The sequence below is a fragment of the Delphinus delphis genome, chromosome 7 (genome assembly GCF_949987515.2).
Source record: "Delphinus delphis chromosome 7, mDelDel1.2, whole genome shotgun sequence".
Lineage (NCBI taxonomy): Eukaryota > Metazoa > Chordata > Mammalia > Artiodactyla > Delphinidae > Delphinus > Delphinus delphis.
This window is the reverse complement of record NC_082689.1, coordinates 34,890,518-34,906,407: the sequence shown is the minus strand read 5'-3', so window position 1 is coordinate 34,906,407 and position 15,890 is coordinate 34,890,518. Positions and strand designations below refer to the sequence as shown.

The 15,890-nt window shown below is 45.4% G+C and overlaps 1 protein-coding gene across 2 annotated transcripts in view; it reads left to right on the top strand.

The window, feature by feature from the left end:
• The window catches only part of AOX1 (aldehyde oxidase 1), a 71,080-nt gene extending 57,483 nt beyond the window's left edge, over nucleotides 1-13,597 (top strand). The window contains exons 27-34 of one of the 2 annotated variants that reach the window (XM_060016344.1): nucleotides 404-532; nucleotides 1,224-1,298; nucleotides 2,712-2,764; nucleotides 3,990-4,104; nucleotides 8,031-8,096; nucleotides 10,154-10,342; nucleotides 10,955-11,122; nucleotides 12,082-13,597. In XM_060016344.1, the coding sequence (XP_059872327.1) occupies nucleotides 404-532; nucleotides 1,224-1,298; nucleotides 2,712-2,764; nucleotides 3,990-4,104; nucleotides 8,031-8,096; nucleotides 10,154-10,342; nucleotides 10,955-11,122; nucleotides 12,082-12,132 (846 nt within the window). In that variant the 3' untranslated portion in view covers nucleotides 12,133-13,597. The remainder of the gene's footprint in view (nucleotides 1-403; nucleotides 533-1,223; nucleotides 1,299-2,711; nucleotides 2,765-3,989; nucleotides 4,105-8,030; nucleotides 8,097-10,153; nucleotides 10,343-10,954; nucleotides 11,123-12,081) is intronic. The other variant, XM_060016343.1, reaches the window with a different exon arrangement.
• Nucleotides 13,598-15,890: the final 2,293 nt, after the last annotated feature.

The window sequence follows — 15,890 nt, the reverse complement described above, 5'->3', positions numbered from 1 at the left end:
GGAGCATCTCCAGAAATGTGCATAAGGCATCTCCTCTCTGATGAAGTCAGATTTGCTAGAATTTCGCAGAGTGCAGAGGTAGGAGGGGCCTTGAAGGTGCCGATTTCATGATGATGAAAACATGAAGCATTTCTTCCTGCCTTGGCTTGGGGCTTCACCTCCTCTTCCTGGTGCTATTGCACAAAAGAAAGTCAAAGAACAAGAAAGTGTGCTCAGGGCTGGGGGGCCAGACTAGCTACAGGGTCTTAGACAAGAGGAACTTCTTGTGGCTGGAAGAATTCGTGGTCCTGCCGCTTGTTCCAGTCGGGCATGGGGGTGTTCCACACACATGCTATCATGTGCTAAGTGCACGGGTCTATGACTAACCAAAGAAAAGTGAAAGAAGATCTCTTCCAAAATCCAGGTGGCCAGTCGTGAATTAAGGATGCCATTGTCCAACATCCACCTTCGGGGAACAAGCACGGAAACCGTCCCTAATGCAAACATCTCTGGAGGCTCCGTGGTGGCCGATCTCAATGGGTTGGCAGTAAAGGTAAAAATCGTTGCAGTGGCACCCAAATCATGAACCCCGTCAAGGCTGGAGCTCAGAAGATCTGGCAAATCAACCCAGCTCTTGTCTCCTTCCCACACCCTCTTGGGGAAAACTGCGCCTTCCCCCAGTCGGGGGCTCAGTCAGTGTCAGGACTGGCCACTCTCCCGAGCGGGAGATGCCACCTCCTTTCTCCCTCACTCCTGACAGCTCACTGGTCCCCAAGCCCTATCAGTTCTACTCAGAAATGTCTCTTTCCAGTTCCAGGTTGCAGTACCATGGCTGCTTTGGTTCAAACTCGCGCCTCTTGTCAGGGCCATTGCGAGCCTCTGTCTGTCCACCCCAGTTTCATTGCCTTTCACTCTGGCTTCCTGCAGCCAGGGAAAGCTTTCCCACAAAATAAATCTGACCGTGCTGTGCTTGAAAACAGTGACCGGTGGTTTATCAACAGCTTTTCTGTTAAGTCCTGACCGCTTAGCAGGGCTTACACGGCCCCCATCCCAGGCGGTCTGTCTTTAAGACCAGCTCATGCTTCACCCCCAACTCCATGAGACCTTTCACCCCACCTCTTACGGGGTTGGTGTCTTCCTTCTCCTCTTAAATAAGCCTATATAACAGCACATAATAGTGTGTTTTTGGAATTGTTGTTCTCGTGACATTCTGGTCATAATTTTAACTAAAAAATAATCCCTAGGACGCTTGTCAAACTCTTCTAAAACGCCTTGAACCCATCATCAGCAAGAATCCTGGAGGTACTTGGAAGGACTGGGTGAGAACCACTGTTACTTTGTGTTGTATGTTAGGAAAAAAAAGAGAGGAGAGTGAGACGTGTGAATCAAATACCAGTAGAAAGAGCACATTAAAAGGTACTGCGGTTACATCATGATCAATAGAAGCCCTTGGCTCTCGGCATGTGGAGATGTTATCACAGCATGATGGAGGAACTCCTACATCTGGGACAATTCTCTATTAGAGAAAAGATGGTTCTTGTGTCCAGAACTCTTGTTTTAATCAAGAATTAATTAATGTTTCTTCCTAAGGAAACTAGGTATTTTCTAGATAATAGCAGTCCACCTATTTGTTCTTTTTGGGGGGTTCCCCTGTTCCTAAAATTGGAAGATAACACTAGAATCTTTTTATAAAAGTAAAAATCATATAAGCACTCTTTAGACAGAGGAAACCAAGCCATTTGGGTATATATTCAGCAAGTCGTAGGCACTAAATGGAATGGAAATATTCAACCTTTTCCTTTCATCTACCTAAAATCTAATTGGATGAGAAGACACACATTCTAAAGTCAACTAGGAAACTTTTCAGAGTAACAGGTTCTAAAGTACCAGGTGGTGTGGAATGGATACCCACTGAAGGCTGACAGTTCTAGGATGTCAAGTCATATTAAAGCACTGGTGTGGAGGAAATAACATTGGAGAGTCTTACTTAGAAATGGTTCCTGCTATTCCATAGAGTTAGGATTCATTCTATAATTCATATCTATAGGAGCTGTCAATCCTTTCTGGGCATATTTATTTCTGCCCTTTGCCCAGTGCTTCCTGGGAGAGTCTGGTTGGAGAAAGATGGAGAGAAATGCAGTGCAAGAGAGTTGGTCCTCCACCATCAAAAAATGCTGCCATTCAGCCCACTTTCCTCTGTAATGGTTGCACTTCTCACATTTTTCTTTCTCAGACTTGGGGGCATCATTTTGTATCTTAGTCAACTGTGTACACTGCAGAGTCAGGAGAACCCTTTTGGTGTAAATGGTACAATTTAGTAAGATTGTACCCCTCTCCTAAGTCTGTTATGGATACATGATATTAAAATTAAATGTCTGACCACCCATTTTTTCCTGAAATGTTCTGTGTTAATAGGCTAAGTCTTACCAGGTGACTGAGTGAAATTCTTTATAAGCAGAACATGTGTTGCCCCCAATAGTCCAATCTATAAGTGTCACATACCATGGGAGTCGTTTATTATGATGATATGCATTGAACAAATGCTATTCCTACAAGCAGTGAACCATAAATGCCTATAGAGATGGAAAATGCTGAAAGGAATAAATTAAACTTGGTCCTTCCTAGTTATTACTACTGATCACTTTATTTAACACAGAGTAAAATTAATATTGAAGTCTCGAGTGATTCTTACTTTAAACAACTTTATTGCATCACGTTGTATTCTTTTCCAGGCACAGGCTGCTTTTGATGAAAGCATTAGTCTTTCAGCTACTGGATACTTCAGGTAAATAGTCCTTTCAATCGCATGCTATGGAAAATGGCAGCGGTATCTTGAGGGGAAGTTTCATTTCTGTTTGCCATTTTGGCAAAAAATGATTTTGTACCTTGTGTTAACCCACTGTTATAAAGAACATTTAGGTGCTACTTAATCCAAATTTCCAGAAAGCCTGGGAAAAAATAGACACAGAAATAAAATACAGCTGAATTGATGATTCAAATCATACTGGGAAGTACTAACCTGGGGGTTAGTGCTTGGAACCCACAACAGTGGTTGACCTTTTGTTGAAAACTCAGTGTGTCCCTTAAGTTAGGAAATGAAGGAAAAGGGATGCAAATTAAACCCATAATAAGATAAATACCATCTCACGCCTTCTAGATTGGCAAAATATAAGAATTTGACGATAACTGTGTGTTGTCAAGATGCGGCACAACTAGAACTCAGACACTTTGGAAAAGAATCTGTCAATTTATCGAGTTATTTTAATGGAGAGTGGAAGCCACCAGAGAATAGAGTGATATAGAGAGTCATACCTGATTTTGTCTCTTTGTCACTTGTCATGGGAGTCCCAGGCTATCAGGAATTGGCTCTCAGGAATAAGCCCCTCCAGACTGGGCGGAGCAGAGGAGAGAAGGGTAGAAAGTACCGGCAAGCTGCTGGCCTATGCTTCTCCTCTATCATGGCATTTGTTTGGTGTTCTTAAAGAACAGTTAGGAACAGAGCAGGCCATGGTGCCTGATGGAGCGACCAGAGTAGGGCACAGAATGAGAGCCAAGGGGCCTGATCCCTCGCACAGAAGGCTGAATCCTAGAGCCAGCAGACGGGTGAACTGGCAAGCGTGCACCTCTGATGCAGTGTTTGGTGTAAAATCCAGGTGGAATCCCCCAAATCTGATGACGATAGGATTACATGACCCAATATTAGCCAAAGCAATAGGATGAATATCCAGACAGTCAGCAGTTAACTTCCAAGCATAAGGAGTCAGTGGTAGGGAGTGGTTTCATGTTTTTATCAGGCAAAGCAAGTTTAATAAGAAAGAAGTAAATATTTATTTATTCAGCAGACTTATTGCATGTATTATGTGCTACACATCATTGTACCTGTGCACTCCTCTGGTTTGCTGTGCATACAAATTGAGCATAGCTCTTAACGGGTCTGTTTAATCATTGTGGTCTGCAATTAGGGGACTTGATCACTTAACAACGCTCCTCAAGAATTCTATTTCCTCCAGGGGTTATGAGTCGAACATGAACTGGGAGACAGGCGAAGGCCGTCCTTTCGAATACTTTGTTTATGGAGCTGCCTGTTCCGAGGTTGAGATAGACTGTCTGACAGGTGCTCATAAGGTCAGTACCAGTTCGGAAGGTCTTCAAGTTGAACTCTAGATACATCTATTTTCCACATGTTCCATCTGTCTGAGCACCAGAGAGGCACCATGTAATCGGCCTAAGGATAATTTGTCTGTTTTACCAAGGAAGATAGAAGCTCAGCAATTGCCTCGGTGTTTTATGTGGAAAACAACTGGCAGCCTCTCTTCTTTATTTCCCCTGCTCTTCCAAATGGAATCAGGAAAAAAAATCACTTCAAGGAAGAAACACAGCCTACAGGGGGCTTCAAGGAAGAAACAGCCTACAGGGGGCTTCGATGTAGAAACACAGCCTACAGGGGGCTTCCTCTTCCATGAAATGCCATCATATGGCATCCTTTTCTTTCTTTTTAAGAAGATGTTGGGGATAGGAGTTTATAAATTAATTTATTTATTTTTGCTGTGTTGGGTCTTCGTTTCTGTGAGAGGGCTTTCTCTAGTTGTGGCAAGCGGGGGCCACTCTTCATCGCGGTGCACGGGCCTCTCACTGTCGCGGTCTCTCTTATTGCGGAGCACAGGCTCCAGACGCGCAGGCTCAGTAGTTGTGGCGCACGGGCTCAGTTGCTCCGTGGCACGTGGGATCCTCCCAGACCAGGGCTTGAACCCATGTCCCCTGCATTAGCAGGCAGATTCTCAACCCCTGCGCCACCAGGGAAGCCCCATATGGCGTTCTTGAAGGATTTCATAAGCATCCACAATCTGCTAACAAGCACCAAGGGCCAGCCCAGGGGAGCTGGTGGCCAGCTTTTGATATCTTTTGTCCAGCTAGGTCCTGCTTTTTAGATAGTTTAAGAGCATCCTTATGCTTTTAAGAAATGCTATGGGGCTTCCCTGGTGGCGCAGTGGTTGAGAGTCCGCCTGCCGATGCAGGGGACACAGGTTCGTGCCCCGGTCCGGGAAGATCCCACATGCCGCGGAGCAGCTGGGCCCGTGAGCCATGGCTGCTGAGCCTGCACGTCCGGAGCCTGTGCTCCACAACGGGAGAGACCACAACAGTGAGAGGCCCGCATACCGCAAAAAAAAAAAAAAAAAAAAAGCTATGAGGAGATGCTCACACAGATACACACACACACACACACACACACACACACACACACACACACACACACACACACACACACACACACACACACACACACACACACACACACACACACACACACACACACACACACACACACACACACACACACACACACGCTCCTGCTTCAAGGACTCAGAGTTTCTCCTCTTGTAGCTGGGCCTTTGAGGGTAAATGAAGTCCCTTGCCACTATCAATAACAATAAATGATCATCGATGGATTAAATGGGACTGTGATACCCTCACAACTGTCATGTGATAATCTGCCCAAAAGCTACCCAGAGGCAAGCTCTGGTTCTTGATATTTCCAAACATCCTTCGTGCCTGCATCTTGGATCATGATCAAATATAAGCTTGCATTTAATATGTCTCCAGCCTGTATGTTTTTAAGCTGTAGTCAGCCTAATCTTTGAAAGTATATACACCCTTATTGAACCTACACCTTTATTGAATCTGCCCATTCAAGTATCTAGCTTGTCAGGATTCTGATTCAAACCAGATTACTTTTGGGGAAACTTGGACTGGGGCAAGACAGTGATCTCTCTAAGCATGCTTTTCATGCTACAGTAGCTGTCCTGTGTTAGGGAGTTCAGTAGAAAGTCCTCTCATGCTAACTGATTTCTACATCCCCCCTCCCTCGAAGAAAATGTTGGTGAAAACTTAATCATTTGGGTTTCCTTGTGTCTTGCATATGCCTTGGTGTTGTTAAGATCTAAGAACTGGGTAATAATTAGCCTTGGTGTTAAATGTTAAGGTGTGCTCTTATAATTTATTGAACAATCTTTTTTTTATATAAATTTATTTATTTATTTATTTTTGGCTGCATTGGGTCTTTGTTGCTGTGCACGGGCTTTCTCTAGTTGCAGCGAGCGGGGGCTACTCTTTCATTGCAGTGCGCAGCCTTCTCATGGCAGAGACTTCTCGTTGCGGAGCACGGGCTCTAGGTGCAAGGGCTTCAGTAGTTGTGGCATGCGGCCTCAGTAGTTGTGGCTCGCGGGCTCTAGAGCTCAGGCTCAGTAGTTATGGTGCACGGGCTTAGTTGCTTGGCAGCATGGGAGATCTTCCTGGACCAGGGCTCAAACCCGTGTCCTCTGCATTGGCAGGCGGATTCTTAACCACTGCGCCACCAGGGAAGCCTAACTGAACAATCCTAAGAGATGCACGAGAAGCCTTATCAGATGTCTTCATATAAGCTAGATCTGAGGCTCAGGTTAGGTATCACCCCAAGGCAAAAGGCCATAATGTGACATCCCACTAACGGACCTCCCTGTGGCCTGTTTTTCAGAAATTCTCTTCATATTGATGGAATTGCTTTAACAGACATTTATTCGCTGATACCATTTCTGAGGGTCAGGAACCTGGGAGTGGCTTATTGGGGTGATTCTGGCTTGGGTTTCCTCATGTGGTTACCGCCAAGCTGTTGACTACCGCCAAGGGTTGCAGTCATCTCAAGGCTCAGTGGCAGCTGGAGAATCCGATTCCAAGCTGCATTGCGTGGTTGTTGGCAGGAAGCTTCAGTTTCTCATTGGCTGTTGGCCAGAGGTCTCCATTCCTCACCACGTGGACCTCTCCATAGGATGTTTCGGTGTCCTCAGGACGTGAAAGCTGGTTCCCCGTGAGGGATTGGTCCAAAGGAAAAGGAGAGAGAGAGAGTATGGGTGATTAAGATAAAACCCAAGACAGAAGCCAGAGTCAGCCTAGTCTCGGAGTGATGAACTATTACTCCTGCCATATCCTACTGACCACACAAGCCACCCCTGGTAGAGTGCGGGAGCGGGCTGCATGAGAACGTGAATACGGGGAGGTGGGGGCCAGCGTGGAGTCTGCTGCCACCGCCTAGAACAGCCCTATCAGATGACAGTGCAGACAGCAGTAAGTCCACAGCCTTGAAAGCAAAACCTTCACTAACACTGCAGAATTGAGAGCACCCCCGCTCGCCTCCAGTTGAGGCCACTGGTCTCCTAGAAGAGGCCACCAGCCTTGCTGACTGGTGTGGAAGAGAAATTTACGTTTCACTGTGTCTTTAAACAAGAGGGGTGGGTACCTGAAGTTTTATCATAGTAAAACATTCTAGATCACTATCTAATTTACTTAAGAAAAATGCTAGATGAAAGTCCCAGATCAAATAAGGAAATTCTTGGGTTTCCTTTGTTGCATTCATAATTATAAGTAGAATCTGTCATGACAAAGACCATACGTCACAGAAAAGAAGGTACAGACCTGCTGGGGAGCAAAGGTGTCACCACCAGCCTGGCTGGGCCTGCTGTCCTTTTCCTCATTTGTAGGTTATCAGAGAACTTTTGGTCACCAAGGTGGTAATGTTAGATTTCATCTCTGCTCTGCTCTAAAAGTGAAAAATGTACAATAGCATATAACAGATTTTTTGCTGATGTGCCCTGAGCTCTTGATTCAGTAACTATCACCCAGCCAGCTGGACTCTGAATGTGGGGTTGTGTGGTAGCCACAGAGTTTTGCAACAAGGATCAGGAGGGCCATAGACACTTCCTGTTTTCTGTGGCATATGTTCTATTTGTTGTAGTGGATTAAACTGAATATGTTACATCACTCAGCTGGAATCAAAGTCAAGTAAATATTTTTCTCTATTTTTTCCAAGAAAAAAAATATCACTGATTAAGCTGGTTGAGTATTTATATAACTTTGAAAGTTATACATAGTAAACTTTGTTGCTTCTTTCTCCTGAAATATAATGTGGCCCAAAGATAGGTTCTTTTCCAATGCCATCCTGACAGGAACTGCTTCTCGACTTTGTCTCCCCAAGTTGTATTCATTAAACTAAACGTTTTTACTTTTTTTTTAATTACTAGAACATCAGAACAGACATTGTCATGGATGTTGGCTGCAGTATAAATCCGGCCCTTGACGTAGGCCAGGTATGTGGAACTGACTTTCCTGACTCCCTATTTGTAAAAGTCAAAACTTCTGGGGGATCTGCCAGGAACACATCCCGTTGGCTTGTTCATCGTCTTCTTAGTCTATCCCTTTATTCAGAATCCTTCCGTTCAGGAAAGCCACGGAACTCAAATCTCTTAGTGTTTAAAAAAAGGAAGGGGACAAAGGTGTTTCAGGTAGATTTTGAAGAAACATACAGTCTGTGACTGGGGAGCCTGAATGAGCAGGACTAAGCCTAGAGGTGAAAAGTGAGCCCCATACCTGTGGGCTGGAAGTAGAATGCAGTGCTTAGTGCTGAATCCTGGGGAGATGATGGGCTCTGGCTTCAGGGAGTTTAATGTTGGGTTGAGATAACAAACGTCAAATAGTTACAGCAGCTGTTGATGGGTAGCCTATTTTGCCCACAGACATTTTAAAATTTAAATTTGAACTAATTAACAAGATTGAAAAATCACAAGCTATTTTACATGAATTTTCAAATGGCTAGCACCTCTTGGAAACACAGAAAATTTGCCAACACCGGCACTACATTTCCACGAGGAAAAGTTGATTGGCTGCTTCTTTAGAGAGTCACATGCTCTCTGGAAGCTTCACTCGCTTTCTTTACCTGCCTCAACCCCAGTGGGCCATTCAGCTCCCTACTTGCAATGGAGCGTATAGTCTGAGGGACTCTCCAATTAGGACATTGACTGGAGAATGGGAAGAATGTATGGGTTGGAGAAGTCAAAGCAGGCTTCCGGGAGGAAGTGGTGTGGACCAGGTAGTCAAAGAATGATCGGGAAGAGGTGTTCCGGGTGGGAGGAGAGTGGAGGAAATCAACCTAAAGAAAGAGCTAAGATTCTGCACACCTTGTGTTCATGGCTGGCAGTGAGGAGAGGCTGGTGGCAGCGCTTACCCATGTCCCAGGAGCAGGATGTGAGGCTGGAGGTAGGGAGCAGAAGAGGGCCGGGCTGGTGGAAGCCTCCAAAGACAGGCACCTCACTTAGCAGGGGGAGGGGACTTGGCCCGGGGAGCAGTCTGGAGTGTTAGGAAGCTTCCTCTAACATCGTGGTAGAGAAGAACATCGCTGCTAATAGATAGAAGTGAGGATGGAGATGGGTGGAGAAAAAATGGCCACAGGAAGGAAAGAAAGGAAGAAGAGACTCAGAAATCAGAAGTCTGTGTGGGGCTTCCCTGGTGGCGCAGTGGTTGAGAGTCTGCCTGCCGATGCTAGGGGACACGGGTTCGTGCCCCAGTCCGGGAAGATCGGAGAGGCCATAACAGTGAGAGGCCTGCGTACCAAAAAAAAAAAAAAGAAGTCTATGTGGAAAGGTAATTTTGTCCACGTGCTGACATCTAAGAACCGGAGCATTTTTTTTTTTTTTTTTTTTTACCGTACGCGGGCCTCTCACTGTCGTGGCCTCTCCCGTTGCGGAGCACAGGCTCCGCCGCTCCGCGGCATGTGGGATCTTCCCGGACCGGGGCACGAACCCGTGTTCCCTGCATCGGCAGGCGGACTCTCAACCACTGCGCCACCAGGGAAGCCCAGAACTGGAGCATTTTAAAGCTGTAAAGGAAGCTAAGCAAGCACACGGTTCGAACCCTTCATGTTACAAGCGAGGAAACTGAGTCCAGAGATGTGAGGCCAGCAGGCTCGTAAGTGAGGAGCTGCTAAGGTTCCGGAGCCCCGAGAGTCTTTCCTGGGGTGCTGGGGTCTGTCGCCAACCAGTCAGAGAGCGTTTCATCTGCCTTGTAGGCAGAAAAAGTCAGGGCATTTGGGCTACGGGCTCCCTGAGCGTTCTTCCAGAGCTGCAATTTTAATGCCAGGCTGAGATTCGAACTCAAGTCCTTTGAGTGAACTTAGCGTTCACTAAGATGTTCAGACATGCTTCGAGGTGAACTTGTAAGTAAACATTTGGAGACATACTCCAAGACATGCTGAAAACCCCCTTCAACTGCATTTTTAAGATTCAGACTAACAGCAAGAAGGTGAAATGTTACTGTTGACTGTCTCTTCTCATATATGGAAATTTTTATTTTTATTTATTTTTTGCCTCAGATTGAAGGTGCATTTATTCAAGGCGTGGGACTTTATACAATAGAGGAACTGAATTATTCTCCTCAGGGGGTCCTGTACACTCGGGGCCCAAACCAATATAAGATCCCTGCCATCTGTGACGTCCCCACGGAGTTGCACGTTTCTTTGTTGCCTCCGTCTCAAAACTCAAATACCCTGTATTCGTCTAAGGTAAGCTGTGCTCTATGAATAAATGCATGTTTACGTGATATCTGTGCCAGGAGGGAGGGGCTACATTCATCTCTTGGTTGTTTGGGGGTTTTGCCAGGATTGTAGGGGAAAAAAGCCCTATTAAACATTTTTTTTTGTTTGGCCGCCATGCGGCTTACAGGATCTCAGTTCCCCAACCAGGGATTGAACCCGTGCCCCCCGCAGTGGAACACGGAGTACTAAACACTGGACCACCAGGGAATTCCCAACACATTTTAATTTTAAAGTAATTTAACAACATTATACAGTTTTTAAAAAATACTCCAAATCGTGGAGACCAACACAAACTACTATTACCATCAGGTTATCTGATTTTTCATCTTCATGCCAATAATCATCTTAATGCCTATATCTGCTCTCTCCATTTGGGATCATTTCCTTAGGCTGGAATCCTAAGAATGGGAATACTGGGTTAAAATAGTGAATTAGCTTTTTAAAGGAAAAAGTTGTACATGTAATATTTAATACTTTATGTACCTGTACATGCACATATACATAATACACAGACATATGTATATATACACAGAGAGAGAAAGAGAGAGTCATAATCTAGTTGACTTGTTTCCCTTCCAGGGTCTGGGAGAGTCTGGGATATTCCTGGGGTGTTCGGTGTTTTTCGCCATCCGGGACGCGGTAAGTGCAGCACGACAGGAGAGAGGGCTGTTTGGACCGTTGAAGCTCAATAGTCCGCTGACCCCAGAGAAGATTAGAATGGCCTGTGAAGACAAGTTCACAAAAATGGTATGTTCTGCTCATGCAAGTCTGAATTGTTTTTTCCCCTGTCCTTGTGGTTAAGTTTCATTAACCCACCGTGGTGGTTTTCCACGGAAGAAGAGGTGACAGGAATCCTGAAGACATCTGAGCAGGAGAGCAGCCTGCCTGCGGTGGGGCTCAGTTCTACACCACTAAAAAAGGAAGGTTCATCCTTCATTTCTTCACTCATCAATTGTATATTCCTCCTTATTAGTTTTGTTCCCTTCCCAGGACACATTAGTCGGGGATAAAGTTCAGGAACCGTGCCCCGAACCCAAGAATCCCAGGCCGAGAATCTGGGCCACCTCCACAGTCTAACTTCCTCGGAAGGAAGTTTAGAGGACAGACTAAACTTCCTTCCAAACCACTGGGAGTATGTGCCGTTCCTCATTTGAACCACAAAGTAGGACGGGCCCTTTCCCAACCCCCAGCAGCAGGAATCCCTCCTGCAAGCCAACCCCCTCCCGCCCCGCCCCCCTCCGGCTGAGCAAACATCTCAGCTCTCCTTGGGCGTTCCCAGTGGGCTTTTTCATTGTGGGAGGAGGTCATGCCATTGCCAGCGACTCCTTTGACTGTAAACAAGTTATTCCTTATACTGAGGGGAGAGCCCCGTCCTATACCTCCTCTCATGAGGGCTCTTCACGGTACCCCTTATAGCTCTTCCTAAACCCCACAAATCGCCGCTTCCCTCTGGAGAAGCACAGAGGCTGATTCCACCTTTCCTTTGTCCCTCTTCAAGCATGAGATGACTCTCATAGCTGTCCTGCCTCGCCTGACCCTCGGTCTCCTCCTGGATTCCTCCACATTTCTCATACTGTCATGGCCAGACCTCTCGTTGTCCTGGTCACCCTCTGGGTGGTTTTTATCCTATTTTATAGTCTGCTATTTGTCACACATCACAAACATTTTCCAAGTTGCAAACATCCAAACTTGTCCTTTTATTCCAGATTCCAAGAGATGAACCTGGATCCTATGTTCCTTGGAGTGTACCCATATGAATCAAATACAAACCTCTGGCGAAGATGGGGTGGCTCTTCCAACAAAGCAATCTATCCAGTCTCAATGCTCTAGGATGATGGGTCTGAAAGACAAATTTTCACAGTTCAGAAATCATTTCACAGAGTATTGCTTTTATAGGATGCTAATTTTAAATGTTCCATTTGGAATTTGATAGATATGCTTAAGCAATTTAGAAATCATATTTTAAATGGCATAAATGCTAACTGGTTTCCTCTAGAATGGTATTCTTTATTATTCTGTCCCTTAAATCCATCCAGCTGAATGGAATGGAAGATGATGGTTTATATGTAATTCATAGTTGGCTTGTATTCACCAACAGAAATTATACTGTCTAGTGAAAGGTGGTTTTCTAAGTAACTTTATTAGTATGAACTGTAAAGTTATCATTTTCTCATTTGTCCCCATCTGCTATCACCCTCTTTTTCTTGTCAGAATGGATCTAGGCACTATGTCTAAAGAGTCTGTAGGACCAAAGAAAAAAACAGATAAATTGAACTTAATCAAAACTAAAAAGTTTTGTGCTTCAAAAGACACTATGAGAAATTGAAAAGACAAACCACAGAACAGGAGAAAATATTGAAAATATTTGCAAATCGTACGTCTGATAAAGATCTACTGTGCAGAATATATTTTAAAACTCTTACAACTCAACAATAAAAAGATAAATAACCCAATTTGTAAATGGGCAAAGGAATTAAATAGACATTTCTCCAAAGACATCCAGGTGGCCAATAAGCACATGAAAAGATGGTCAAACTCATTAGTCATGAAGAAAATGCAAATCAAAACCACAATGAGGTATCATTTCACACCCACTAGGGCAGCTGTAATCAAAATGATGGACAATAGTAAGTGCTGGCAAGAATGTGGAGCCATTGGAACCTTTATCCATTGCTGGGGAGAATGAAAATGGTGCAGGTCCTCTGGAAAACAGCTTGGCAGTTCCTCAGAAAGTTAAACACGTAATTACCATATGACCACTCTTACATATATACCCAAGAGAATTGAAAACGTATGTTCACACAGAAACTTGTACACAAAGGTTCATAGCATTATTTAGAATAGCCCAAACCGGAAACAGCCCAACTCTATAAACTGATATATGTGGTATGTCCATATAAGGGAATATTACTGAGCCATACAATGAGTGAAATACTGATACAGCTACAGCATGGATGAACCTTGACAACATTATCTGAGTGAAAGTAGCCAGGCACAAAAGGCCACATATTAATAATATGATTCCATCTATGAGATGTCCAGAATAGGCAAATTCATAGAGACAGAAAGTAGATTACTGGTTGCCAGGCCCTGAGGGGAAAAGGGAATGGGACGGTGATGGCCAATGGGTACAGGGTTTCTTTTCAGGCTGATGGCAACGTTCTGGAATTGGATAGTGATGATGGGTGAACAACCTGTGTATATACTAAAAACCACTGAATTACACACACTTTAAAAGAGTGAATTTTATGGCATGTGAGAAACAGAAAACAAGGAAAAGAGTGAGAAGTTGCGAGATTCATAAGAAATATATCCCAGTGGCCTTTAGTGACGGGAAACCTCAAAGTGGACCAAGCAGCAAGACAGAATCACTGAAAAACTCCAAACATCGGCACTGATGTATAAAGGACTAGAGACTAGAGTATATAATATCTTCTCCCTGTCACACTTGCAACTCTTGACTCTTGTCCCAGAGCCAGGTAAGACGGCAAAACTTCTTCAGTGACCTAGGACTAAAGACTAAGGTCATTCTTATTACGGTTACACATGGTTACGTTAAAACCCTTTAAAGAGCAGGCTTTCTCATTCATATCACAAATGATTATAGAGCACCTACTATGTGCCAGGCGCTGTTCTAGTCACTTAGGACATAACAGTAAACCAAGTCAACGAAGATCCCTGCCCTTGTGAAGATTATAATCTAGTCAGGGGAGACAGACAGAAAATAACAAATATAATTGAATTACAGAGTGTGATCGAAGGAGCCGAGTGCTGAGGGAACGATGCAAGTAGAGCAGGTTAAGGCGACGGAGAGTGAGGGAGGCCTGGAGCTGGTTGCAGCTGGTAGGTCTGGGGATGAGGATGGTGAGGGTCTGAGCCAAGAAGGTACCTGGAGGAAGAGCACGTCAGAGCATCTGGGGCAAAGTCCGCGCCGGGGGAGTGTGCCTGCCTCTCTGTGGACAGGAATGGCGCTTGTGAGCCCAGAACAGGCCCGGGGAGGGGCAGACAAGCAGAGCCTTGAGACCACTGTGAGGACGTGGGCTTTTAATCTGAGTGAAAGGCAGAGCAGAGAAGTAACACGAACTGACCCATTTTAAAGTCTCACCCTGTGCTGTGGTGACACAGATCAAAGGAGGGCACATTCTTGGGATCCTCACAGCTTGGCTTCCCCAGGTTTTCTGTTTCTTCTGCTTTCTCCCCCTCTCTTTTTGTCCCTTTGCCAACCCCTCCTCCAGCCCACGTCTATAAATGCTGGGATTTCCCAGGGAGCCCTGGGTCCTCATCTCACTCCCTCTCCCTGGTGGGTGCCTTCACTCCTGTGGCTTCTCTGCCTGCAGCCTGGGCTTCTCTCACTCAAAGTCCAGCTCTGAAAACCCAACTTGCCTGTCACTGCCACTTGGATGTCTCAAAGGCACCTCCATCTTAATGGGTCCCAAACAGATCTTCTTGTCAGTGCAGCCATCCACAAGACGCTGAGCCGAAGCCTGGGGTTGGGGGGAAGGAGGGAGTGATCCGAGATGCTCCGTCATCCAGGTGCGCAAGTCCTGTTAATCACACCTCAGAGAAACGTCTTACATCTGCCTCTCACTCTCTTTGTTCCCATGTTGTCCCGAGCCATCATTATTTCTAACTTGACTATTGCGGTAGTCTCCTCATCTTTGCCCTGTGTTCATTTTGCTTCCCTTCCAAACCATTCTCCAGATTAAAGCCAAAGTTATGTGTAGAAGTATGGACACACACACACACACACACACAATATGATCATGTTACGATCTTGCCTCAAATCCTGCCATGGCTTCCTATTCATCCCACCAGAATACTGTTCCAAGTCCCTAAGGTGGCGTGTGTACCCTCAGTGCTCTGGCTCCTGCCTACCTCTCCAGCATTATCTCACAACCCCCTCTCTTTTACCGTGAGCACTTCCCGTTCTATTTCTCACTTTGGAACCTTTGCCTGTGTCCTCTGCCTGGAAGACACTATCACTTTGACCTATCCTTTTGTCTGTCTGATACTACGTAGTGCTTCTCTCATTTTAAAATGCACGCAAATAACTTGAGGATCTTGTTAAAATGCAATTAAGCAAGCCCAGAGGCAATAAGGTAAGCCGGAAGTGGCACATCCAAAATCAAACACAAGGAATTGAAAGAACAAGCAAGCTGCAGGTAACCCAGACCCCGTTACCCACTACTGTTGCATCAGCATGTCTCCCGCAAATCATCCCTGTGGCTACACGGTGGAGTGAGAGGTCCTTTAGGACAAACCGATGGAAAAGGAAAAGTCAGCTTGGTTCACCAATGGGTGGGCTCAGTATGTGTGTACAAGCCAGGTATGGGTGGTGTCTTCACTAGAGCCCTACTCAGAGGTGGTGAGGGCAGAGTCTCCTGATGGGCAGAGCTTTGGATGGCGCACCTGGTCATCCATTTTGTGTGGAAAGCTGAGTGGCCCAAGTGGCCCGTGGACTCATGTGTAGTAGCGACAATCTCATACGTCATTGGTTGTGCTACCGCACACATTT